Source organism: Delphinus delphis, chromosome 1, assembly GCF_949987515.2.
Source record: "Delphinus delphis chromosome 1, mDelDel1.2, whole genome shotgun sequence".
NCBI classification, from domain to species: domain Eukaryota; kingdom Metazoa; phylum Chordata; class Mammalia; order Artiodactyla; family Delphinidae; genus Delphinus; species Delphinus delphis.
In genome coordinates this window covers 157868973-157881561 of record NC_082683.1, presented here as the reverse complement: position 1 = coordinate 157881561, position 12589 = coordinate 157868973, and the positions used below count along the sequence as shown (strand labels likewise).

The 12589-nt window shown below is 38.8% G+C and overlaps 1 protein-coding gene across 1 annotated transcript in view; it reads left to right on the top strand.

The window, feature by feature from the left end:
• The first annotated feature begins 312 nt into the window (after positions 1-312).
• Positions 313-12589, top strand: part of ADSS2 (adenylosuccinate synthase 2) — a 39861-nt gene continuing 27584 nt past the window's right edge. The window contains exon 1 of the mRNA XM_059996988.1: positions 313-636. Coding sequence (XP_059852971.1) covers positions 454-636 — 183 coding nt within the window. The 5' untranslated portion in view covers positions 313-453. The remainder of the gene's footprint in view (positions 637-12589) is intronic.

The window sequence follows — 12589 nt, the reverse complement described above, 5'->3', positions numbered from 1 at the left end:
ATACGTCGCTTCCGCCAGAGCGCTGCCGGGAGTTGTAGTCTGACGCACAGGCACACACCTCCCCGCCTCTCCAGTTTGAAAAGCGGGAGGACGGGCGGGTGGGCGGGGCGTTGAGGCTGAAGCGCGCTCGAAGCCCCGCCCCCGCCCCTTTCCGCTCGCCCGGTTCGCCCTGGAGGGGCGCGCCCGGCCGTGGAAGGGGCGTGGTCTTTCCCTGAGGGGCGGTGCTGCCGAGGCCGGCGTCCTCCGGGAGGTCGTGATTCCCCCCGCGCCGAGGGCGGCGGGAGCGCTGGGCGGGCCTGGCGGGAGGGTGGCGACCCGACAGGCGGCGGGGCGGGGGCGGGTTGGCTCTGGCTCCTTCTTCCTCCGCATGTGGCTGGCGGCCGCAGAGCAGTTCAGTTCGCGCACTCCTGCCCGCCCGCGTCCCCTTCGGGCTCTCCTCGCGTCTCTGGAGCCATGGCGTTCGCAGAGACCAACCCGGCGGCATCCTCCTTGCCCAACGGCGACTGCGGCCGCCCCAGGGCGCGGCCCGGAGGGAACCGGGTGACGGTGGTGCTCGGCGCGCAGTGGGGCGACGAAGGCAAGGGGAAGGTGGTGGATCTGCTGGCGCAGGACGCAGACATCGTGTGCCGCTGCCAGGTGAGGCGGCCGGGCTCTGATGGGAAGCCGGCCCCTGAGCTCGGGCCCAGAACTCGCATTCACCGTCCAAAATAAGGTGTCACCTTGAGGTTCTTTCCTTTTATTATGAGCTGCGGCGACGTGGAGAAATGGCGGGAGGTCGGAGACCCCTGCCCTGGGGCCTTGGGCTGAGGGCTCGGGGTGGCTCAGGAGGAAGATGCGGCTTGACGGGGAGCCTTTGAGATGCGCGATGCCTGGGGAGTTGCAGTTCTCGGTCTGGGGACAAGTGCTCAAACCCAGGACTGAGGCCGGGGTGGAGGTGGGTTACTGTTCGAATTTGAGGAGCTACCGCCCGAGGCCTGCTGGCGACTCCGGGCGGAGACCCTACGGGGCCGCAAAACCTTCCCCATCATCACCCATCCGCTCAGGGAGACCAAGTGGGCCGAAACGCCCTGAAATCCAGACTCACCACTTCCCCACCTGCAGGCCCCGAGCTTGCAGAGCTTTGCCACCTCCGGGCCACTTTGTTGACATGAGAACCCACCTCCGGGGCTTAGGGCTGTTTGATGACTGTTTAGTGTCCCCGGTTTTTTTACTCGGTACCCGGTATACTAAGGGGAGATTAATTTTACATGTTGGTCCCAGAGGTGGGAATCCCACCCAGCTCTTTTACGATTGAGGCAAGTGAAATACACGAGTGTCAAATCTAGTATTTAGAAATATTTACAGTGTTACGCTCACATCTAGAGTGAACTTTCGGGAAATGGAATGGTAAGGTACTTCCTACCGGGAGACACGTGGTTTTCACTGTAAGCTTTCTTCCTATTTGTCGTTTGCTTTGAAGCAGCCTAGAGGCTAGGCCTTTGTAAAGGCTCTTAGATAACTGTTACCAATTTTAAAATTCGAGATAGTTGAGCAATAACTACTTTCAAAACGAATGGTAGTGTAATATCTGAAGTTAACCACTGCCTGTTTAGGTTGCAAGAATGTTTCTTCTTCATGAACTTACCTGGCACAATATGATGATGCTGTGTACATTCTAACAAGTTCATAGGCCCACTTGATTGGAAGTTTTCTACCTAAAATTGAGTACCATTTGAGCATGCAGAAAAGGTAATCGTAGGCACATCAAAAGTTAAATAAAAATCTTGTTTTTTGCGTGCAAAAATCCATCCTGCCCGTTCCTTGGTTAAGACAGCTGTTGCACCAGTTGCCTCTTAGTATTACCACTAGCACCACCACCAGCACCTCCCTTCCAGCCTTCTATTCCTCCACCCCTCTGGCAACACGCATACCTTACTTAATAACACCCCTAAAGGGGTTGCCTCACACTGCCTTAGGAGCTGCTCCAGAAGGCTGGCCTTCACCTTCCTTTTGTCTTAAAATCAGATCTGGCTGTGCTGTGGGGAAAGAAGTATGAAAATATACCTAACTCTTTCTGGGTAGGAGGGGAGAGAGGCTGAGACCTGTTTATTTACTTCACTGTCATTTCTGACATCTTCCTTACACAGAAATAGTAGTGCTCGGGATCAGCTACATTATGGCTTGTAAGAAGGTTTTGGGAATGTGACCATTTTGCCTTTATTCTGGAAGATCCTCAGTTTTAACATCCCTTTGAAACGTAGTAGAATTAGTTTGTTGATTGGAGAAGGTGCTACTGTGTTACTGTAAAAAGTAATCTTGAAGGAGGTCATGGACCAATCTGATCTGATGCCCTTGGAAAGTCTAGAGAGAAGTGACGGAGAAGGAGCCAAGTTTGGCTTTAAAATGTTAGCTGAGGGCTTCCCTGGTGGCGCAGTAGTTGAGTGTCCGTCTGCCGATGCAGGGGACACGGGTTCGTGCCCCGGTCTGGGAAGATCCCACATGCCGCGGAGCGGCTGGGCCCGTGAGCCATGGCCGCTGAGCCTGCGTGTCCGGAGCCTGTGCTCCGCAACGGGAGAGACCGCAACAGTGAGAGGCCCGCGCGCCGCAAAACAAACAAACAAACAAACAAACAAAATGTTAGCTGAAGTTAGAGAAGAAACATATGAGCAGACTTGTTAGGCAGACTTTACTCACCGGGAAAGTTTTGACTTACTACCTTCCTTATATAATTTAAAAAGTGTTGTATTCTTCTAGTGCCTTTTAAGAGCTCATCATTAGAAGGATTCTTACGTCTTGTTAGTGCAGGCAGATAAGTAATGAATAGACTTAAGAATATCCCTTGTGATTCACCTTGGTAACTTTATATCATCTGGTCAGTCCTAGTAAGCTGACATCTACTTAGTGAAGTTCTCCTGACTTATAAAATTGATGGTTATGGAATGTTGAAATTCTTAATAAGTATGTATAGAGAGCTGGGAAAAGTCAACTTTAGGAAAAACATTTTGAGCTTGAATTGCCATGTTTGATGATTCAAATTTTGTGTATTATTGAAAATAATATGCACTTTGTTAGAGTTTAAGCAGTATATTTTTGTTATATTCATGCCATAATCTCAGGTTTTATACAGTCTTTCTCCAGAAGTGGTATACACAGAATGTATCTCTAATGGAATCATAAAATAAGGAATTTTTTCCAGTAAAAATACAGTTTTTTTAAAAAGAAAAGCTGACACTGCATTTAACTATATATTTTAATATTTAAAATGCCTGTTTGGAAAGAATATAAGCAAAACTAGTGGCATTTTCATCATCATAGCACTTAAGACCTGTATTTTAGATTCAAGATTTATAGGAAGTTACTTATAACTTGTTAGATACACTAGATCCTTAAATAAGTGTGTAGGACTTGCATGAAAGGATGACTTAATTTTAAATCGATAGGTCTTTTAAGAAAAAGAGAAGAATTAAGTATAGGACCAATTCCTGGCACAGTTCATTCATCCAACAATCACATAATGAATATCTACAGGGGACCACTTAGCCCCAGAGTTAAATCTGAAAAAGGCAGGGCTTGTGCCCACAGGGAGCTTATAGTCTAGTGGACAACTGTTTCTTAAACAAGTATTTCCCAGGGTGGGGATAGAGAAGGGGACTAGTACAGGTTTTTCCGAAGGGTTAAAGTATGGGAATAGGAAGCCTCCTTCCTGGCAACACAAAAATAGTTTTATTAGGAGAATATTACTGGGTTTTTTTCTCCCCAGATACTCTCAGAGTAAACTATTATTCTTTATTTTCTTTATTTTGTTGAGTAGAAACTACAGAGATTTTAACTATTGTACTTTATACCAGACCTTAAGCATGGGCTTATTTATTGTTCTGGAGAAAGTAAAGCTTGGTAGTCTCAGCTACAACTACAGGCATGAAGTTGCCTGTAATCAGGAATAGGTAGAAGAGTATTTCTTTGTGTTTTTTCCCCAGGGCTTTAAAGTTAATATAAAGAGAAAATCTTAACTAAAATTAATTACAAAGGGAAAGTATATCCTGTCACTTGCTATATAAAGTTGGCCATAAAAGTAAACACAATGAAAAAAATGTTAATTTATAGCTAGATGCTGGTATTTGCTGAAGGCTCTGAAACCAGCTATTAGCAAGTGATAGAGAAATGTAAAAGACATACCAGCCGCAACTGAGGCGTTCTCCTTGAAATAATCAGAAAGGTTGAAAGATAATTTAAAAGAGAATAATTTCAGTGTTTTTTAATGCCTTGACCTTATACAGCTAAAATTATCTTCTAAACCACTTCCCATAATTTTGAAGATGGTGGAGAATTAGCATTTAAGGTAAGCCATTCTTCCAGTGTTATAACAATTGCTATTTCTGTGTCTCCTATCAGGATTGTTTTTTATGTGTAGTATTTCCCAAGTGCCTACATAAGTGTATACCAGAGTGTGGTGTACTTGGTTAACTCCTGCTTTCTCGGATTACTGTGTTTTCCCTACTAGAATGTACGTTTTCTCAAAAAGAGGACTTGTTCCTTTTTTGTTTTCTTCCATAGCATCCAGTACTGTGTGAGGCAGAGAGGAAGTAAATACTCAACAAATATTTATTGGGTGACCTGGATCACCCTTAGAAATTTCTGTGAATTCAGTAGTTTAGCCCTTTCCTGTATTATTTTAATATACCCCTAGACAATTTAATTGACTATTGGCATGACTTTAACGTGGAATCCCCAACTTTCCTTGGATGAACATTTGTTAAGTAGTATTTTTAGCTAGTATTTTTCACGTACCATTATGTTCAAAGGCTTTACTAGTTTATTTTAGACTTATTTCTTGTATCTATGAGAAAATAGATAACTGATAATTGTATCATTTTTGTGTATTTCCTCAGCAAATTTCAGTTGAATGCTCTGTGATTCTAGTAAATAGTTTTTCCTTGTTGAGGGCAGTAGATCTCAAAGTTTGGTCGATGAGGATGTCTCAAGTTGTTCACTATTTAAACTTATTGTATTAGTGTATATAATATACCATTATCTCTATTTTTGAGGCATATATTTTTTAAATTATATGAGGTTATCTCAGTATCAGATCAATATTATTCTGTTTCTTTAATTTTGGTGAGAACGGGTGGGTTAGTTCGTTAGTTTTAAGTATCTCTAGGAAAAACTTTTGCCTAGAACAAATCTAGAGTGAACTGGTGAATTGATAATATAGTTAATAGCTTACTTACTGTAACTGAATACAAATCTACTTATAGTATCTTTTGGGGACTAGGTCAGATTTTGATTAATGTGGTTGAGCTACATACCAATAAGTGAAGACTGGTGATATTAGAATACTTTTATCTAACGTCAAAGGGATATTGAGGTATTCAGTATTATCTGGGGAAAGCAATTGAAAAGAACAGTAAGTATGTATAGCACAGGGAAGTATACTCAATATTTTGTAATAACCTATAAGGGGAAAAGGAATCTGAAAAAAATATATATATGTATGGGACTTCCCCGGTGTCACAGTGGTTAAGAATCCGCCTGCCAATGCAGGGGACATGGGTTCGATCCCTGGTCTGGGAAGATCCTACATGCCACGGAGCAACTAAGCCTGTGTGCCACAACTACTGAGCCTGCTCTCTGGAGCCCACGAGCCACAACTACTGAAGCCTGTTCGCCTAGAGAATGTGTTCCGCAACAAGAGAAGCCACCGCAATGAGAAGGCCGCGTACCGCACCGAAGAGTAGCCCCCCCTTACCGCAACTAGACAGAGCCCGTGTGCAGCAATGAAGACCCAACGCAGCCAAAAGTAAATAAGTAAATATTTATTTAAAAAAATATATATGTATGTATAACTGAATTACTTTGCTGTACACCTGAAACTAACACAACACTGTAAATCAACTATACTTCAGTCAAGAAAGAAAGAAAGAAAGAAAGAAAGAACGAAAGAAAGAAAGAAAGAGAAAAAGAAAGAAAGAAAGAAAGAAAGAAAAGAACAGTAAACAGTTCCCATGGCTACTCTGGCTCCAAGACGGAATGGTTCTTTACATTGGACCAACTTTTAATTATATTTAATTCAATATAATAAAATTCCTCTTTAAAAAATAAGAGGTCCCATGAAATTTTTAAAAATGGGATTTTTGTGTCAAGCTTTTAAACACCCTTTTAAAGGAAGAATTTTATTCATGAGAGAAAACTTTTTTGACTTGAAATCTGCAGTTCAATTTCAATGTGTTTTAAGAAAATACCTCCATAAATGTAATGATTAAGTGAATTTTTATCAAGCATTTAGAGAGCTGCACAACATTATTGGTTTATGCATTTTTTGCTTGCATGTCTGATCTTCCTGACTATGACCCTGGTCATCTCTGACCGTTGTTTAGTAAGTGTGTATATTAGAGTTTGGTACCTAGAGTCTAGAGCTTCTTAATTAGGAACCTGAGATCCTCCAAGGCCATGCCTCATTCCATTTTCATTGTGAGAAGTTGTTTTATAATGGTAATTTAAGGTACAAAATACAAGGTACTTGAGATTTTTATCATTTGTGTGACATTTATCTGTGTATGAAACTGGAAGGTAACCATAATACTGTAAGGTAAAGTAGATACTGTAAGCCTTTAAGAGATAACTGAGCAGTATACTTGGATGTCTTTGCTAAAAAGAAATTCAGATACCCTGTATATGTTTTCCTATCTAGTGTGTCTGGTTACTGTTGAATAGTTTAATTTGATCAACTTACTGCTAGTAACTTAAACCTGCTCTACTTTGAAATCATAAGCTAATTGCAATTATATGAATGTTTTTATAAAAGAACAGTCATCCTTGTTTATAATTGCTTTATTGCTGTAGATTGCTATGTTTTAGTTTTGGCAAATAGTGAAGTGTTTCATCAGGAAAGGGACACAGGCCTTTCAGTGTTTACCAAGAAAAACAGCACAGGTAATAAGCACCAACTCAAAAGATTGTTAGGTTTCTAAGAAGCTTGAAGACTAGGTAGGAAGTGGGAACACTTTCTTGATTGCTGGAATAGTTCAAAGTCATGGGGTCTGAGGCATTGCTGTGCTCTGCTGTAATCCACAGTGTTTACTCTGACTTCTTGATTGATGTTCATTTGGAGCTCTGTGATTACTGTACAGTGTTCATGTATTCAGAGCAAAAAGAAGACAAAGAGAAGAGAAGACAGATACTATTTTAGAGGCCTAAGTGGCCTGAGAAATGCCTCTTGGCTATGTGCATGAAATTGTTAGCCCACAACACTATTGCTAAAAAGAGACATCATTGTTTCCGGTTGTAACACTGCCTTCATCTCCTCTCCCAGCAGAAACTCACTTAGTTGCCCGAGTGATTTGGGGAAGAGGAAGACCTAGGAGCAAACTAAGAAGTTAATACTCGGGAGTCACTTTTGCAGACTAATGTCATTTTGTTCCTGTTTAAATTTCTTTTTTACTTTTCTTTTCTTTTTCTTTTTTTTTTTTTAAATCTCTCCTGGACCTTCTTAATTAGAAACTTACACATATCAACATTTCCTGATCCAAACTTTTATTCTAGAGCTGGTCTTGACAGCCTCTGGTTCTGAGGAGTGGTGGAAAGAAACTTTAAAACACTTGTCTTCTGACTTTCTTAAGTTTAAAATTAAATTGGGGGGAAAAAAGTACACATGGAAACAATATAAAAGAATTAAATACTATTATTTTGAAATATACTGTCTAAAACCCCAAGAAACAAACCAACCAGTGGAGCCCAAAAGTGGCTTCATATTGTGTGGCAAGTCTCTGAGGAAAAACATAAGTCTGTAATGCCTTATATGATATTTAAGAGAACAGTTACAAAATAACTAAATACTAAATAATATTGTATCATCCCTGTATCCTGCAGTACCATGTTTTAGAGGTTTGTTCTTGACAGCATAAATATTAAAATTTAGAAGTTAATCATTTTTTAATTGAAGTATAGTTGATTTACAGTTAGTTTCAGGTGTACATAAGTTAATCATTTTATATTCAGTTATTACTAGCACAAGATGTGAACTTAGAGAGCCAGCTGTATACATACCATGTTGCAATGAGTTTGTTTTGTGAATCATTTGGATTCTTTGTCTGCAAGCAATGGAAAGAGATTGTCTTAAGCAAAATGCCAATATGTTTAAAGGAAGACCAAGATGGCTAAACCTTAAAGTGGCCTGAGACAAAGGCAGACAGCTTCTGGGATCTCAGCAGCCAGAACTGGCAGCCTTTCCCTTTAGGATGCTCCCTTAGGTGATAGCCATCTCTGACTTTGAAAATCAAATTCCCAAGAGAGAGGAGCTTGATTGGCTCAAGCTTGGATCAGGTTTCCCTGTCTGGATCAATTACTGTGGCCAGAGGGGATGATTACTATGATTTACAAAGTAAGGGGTGAGGGGGTAGGGAAGCAGAGGGTCTGAACATACAAAAGGTATAGCTGACCTACAGTTAATTTCATATGGGAAAATTAAGAAATGAGGAAACATTAATTCAGGGTGATTCTCATTTGTAAACTATTTTCTAATATCACTGTAGACCTCTAGTGCTTTTCTAGAGGGAAGAATGTTTGGTGTTAAATAGGTTATTATTATTTTAACTATAATTAAAATAATGAGCGTTAGCTGTATTGGTTTTTAAAAACTAAGAGTATATACAAGAAACTTTGCTCTTCATCTTTGAGAACACAGAACTTTAGTTCTGCTCCCCCCGCCCCCATCATAATGTTCTAATTTATTTCAATGAGATACAGTTTTTTCCTGGTCGTTAGGAAGCTTATTTGATATTTACATTCAATCTTAATGTAAGAATAATGGTCAAAGAAAATAGGTAAAATAAACACCAAATTAGGGGATGTTTTTGTGATTGTGGTGAGTGCTGATTGGATGACTGGATTTCTTTTTTTTGATATATTCTTTACTTTAATACTATTAATTTGCATTTATTCTTTTTTGGGAGGCTATAGAATGGCTTTATTGTCTCAGACTTGTAGAGTTTTGTTTCCTAAAATTAATCAGTCCATATCAAATAAGTACTAACAATGTCATAGAACTTTATTGGTCACTGCGGGGGAAGCAAAGAAGTAGTGAGTCCTTGTACTTAAAGATCATCTCACATCTATCCCCACTGAATTTTACATTTGTTCTTGTTATTTAATATAAGAAAAAATATCATATAAGGCATTATAAACTTAGGTTTTTCCTCAAAGAGACTTGCCACACACTATGCAGCCACTTTTTTGGGCTCCACTGGTTGGTTTGTTTCTTGGGGTTTTAGATGGGATATTTTAAAATTAAAAATGTTAAAAATTAAGACATCTGAGATTCATTAAGAAATATTTTCTCTATTGATAATAATTGATCTGGAAAACAACATTAATTACTATTCCACAGCTCCTTGTTTGTATAGCAATTAAGTGAACATATTTGTTTTTTTAGGTAGTATAAAATATACAGCTATGATAATTAGAGATATTTGTTAAATGCTGCATGAATGACTGGGATTATAAGTGTTATGGGAATTTAGCAAAGCAGCAAGAGGTAGTTACATATAACTATTAGTATGTGATTAATATTGTATCTGGGAGGATAGTTTACCAAATTTGCTTTGGGGAGTCTGTTAAAAGTATCAGTAGAAATAAGGATATATTTAGCTCCCATCATTTATCTGGCCTTCCCAGTGCTACTTAGGAGAATTGTTAAGCATAATTAAACAGGTATGTCCTTGCTACTTATCTTGGTACATACTACATAGAGTTGCCCATGTGAGAAGCATTCCATCACAAATGTGGGAGCCTGCAGTTCAGAGTACAGTTGGCCCTCCATATCCCTGGGGTCTGCATCCAAGGATTCAACCAACCACCAATCGAAAATATTCGAAAAAAAATTCCAGAAAGTTCCAAAACGCAAAACTTGAATTTGCCATGCTGGCGACTATTTACATAGCATTTACGTTGTATTAGGTATTATAAGTAATCTAGAGATGATTTAAAGTATATTTGAGGATGCACGTAGCTTGTATGCAAATACCACACTACTTTATACAAGGGATTTAAACATTTCTGGATTTTGGTATCTGTGGGAGTCCTGGAACCAGTCTCCTGTGGATATGGAGGGAGGACTGTATCTGCCCTTGTAACTTCGTAGTGGGTATTTGTGGTTGGGTGAGGCTGGCAGTGGTGGTCCTATTGAAACTTCTTTGTTTTGCTCTCTGCTAATAACATGTGACCTTTCCATGGACCTCTGTTTCAGGACACTTTTCCTGAGCTCCCAAGAAGAATTTTGTATATTCCACACAATTTATAAGTATTTTAGGTTAGCGTCCAAGTAGGCACTTCAAATTTGAAGCTTCATCAGGGGCTTTTGGTGAAATGACCCTATACTCAAACTTATTTTATATATGTAGATTTAATTTGTCAAGAAATTCCTTGTGAGTAGCTCCTCAGTTCACCTCAGGACTGTTTTCTGCACAGTGAGTGTTTCAAGATTAGAAGCTATTATACCCCAACTCCCTCTTAGGGCACTAGTGACTGAATATACTAATAAGCACTTACATTTTCTCCCCTAACTCCTTAAAAGGAAAATTTTAGGGTTATTCTTGGGTTTATTTAACCATATTTTCCTACTCAGTCAAACAATATAAATGGGATTTAAACCATATAGTAATCCTTAATAAGGCATTGGTTATTGAAAAATCTTGGGCATTGTTTGAGTGAGCAAGCTGTACACGAAAGTGTGATTTCAAGCCTTCTGCAGCTGAACTTTTCCAGCCTGAACCACCACCTGTATGTAAACTTGGAAGGACTCTAAGAATTAAAGCAATTTATCGCCCTCAAGTCATTTATCGCCAATCACAACCACCTGCCTCAAACAAACAAACATATCAGCCACTATCTTTCCATCATTACTTCCTGTCTTGGCAAGATATTATCTAAGAGAGTAGTAGGCTTTGTTACACACAAGAACAACCGAGTTAATAATTATTTCACCAAATGACTAGTATATCTGTAAAAATAACTTTGTGTAAATTATTTCACCAAATGATTAGTATATCTGTAAAAATAACTTTGTGTAAAGGAGACTTACTTTAAAGGTCTACATCAAAATTACAGAGTAGATTGTTTTTTATATTAAGCAAATGATGGATTAAAAAGAAAACTGGTTCTGCTTAAATAATAATGCTTTATTGGTTGTTGGTCTCAAAGTCACCAATACTATTAACAATTTAATACAAATTCATTAAATTTAGTGTTTTATAACAATTTAGAGTAAATAGTTATAATAACAAATTAACACTTTCCTAGGATTTGAGGAAATTTTAGTGAGCTTCATACTCTGAAAAGATTTTTCCTGAAAAGTTGGGGGACGTTTCCTAAATCATAAAAAGTTGTGATAAAAAGGCTAATATTGGTATGAGGGATAGAGTAAAAGGAAAACCGTAAAAACCAAGTAAGAATTGTCCTGTGAGTTATTTAAAAAAGACTAAGTTAAGATCAATATATTCTATGTTTTAAGATTCTGTCAGGATTGGTGATAAACCTGCCAAGTGTGAAATAATAGTAAAGTGTGTACCAGGAAGTGTATTGCAACATTGTTAATAATGACAAAAGGTTGGAAACAATCTGAATGTCTTTCTTTGGGACCAGTTTAATAAATTATGTGTCCATATAAAAAGGAATGTAGTGCAGCTGTTCAAAGGATGAGATGTTCTGTTCACAAGGTTATGGAATGAGCTCCAAGATTTGTTAAGTAAAAAAGCAAGCTGCCCAGGTGTGTATCTTTCCTACCATTTGTATAGGTGGAATAAAACAATGTATAAATGTGTTTGTATATGCAAAATTACTTAGGGAAGGACACAGAAAGCTGGTGGTAACAGCAGCCTTGTAGCAGGGAAGAGGAGGGTGGAGTATGGGAAGAACTTCACTTTTTATTGTGCATCCTTCTGTGCCTTTTGTATCATATGCAGATGTTGCCTACAAAAAATAAATAGTAAAAAATATTCACCTGTTGCCTTGATGGTATCAAGTGAAGGAGGTATTGCTTAACACTACCACTTCTGTCCTTCCTGTGTCCTGTCATCTACCTGTTATCTTGTGGACTATAGACCACCACCACCAAGTCTTTTTTTTTTTTTTTTTTAATTTACACGACATACACTAGTCTTTAAGCAAGGAATTCTTTGCTCTGTACAGTGCAAAACACAGTGTAAATAAGTATTTGCTTTTTTGAAGATTTTTTTGCAGGACCTATTTTTCTGGCATTTTTGTGAATTCATGATCATGATGGTAAAAGTAAGTAAAATACATTTGTCAAATAGCCTTGTGATCAAGTTAAACTAGTCATCCTCAGGAGATATCGTTTTGATTTTTTTTTTTTAAATGTCCCACAAAGATGTTGTTAAACCTTTTATTTGTTCAAATATATTCCTAGTTTGTTGTTTATTTTAAAACTTTTGTTAGTATTGTGTAGAAGTTTAAACATAATCAAATTGATTTGTGTCTTTTCCCCATGCTTTTTAAACTTAGAAATATTATCTGGTCACTTAATATTCAGTCTCCTTTGTACCTAATTTTTATAATTCAACTTCACATTTTGTTTCATAGAGTGGAAGTTTCACCATGG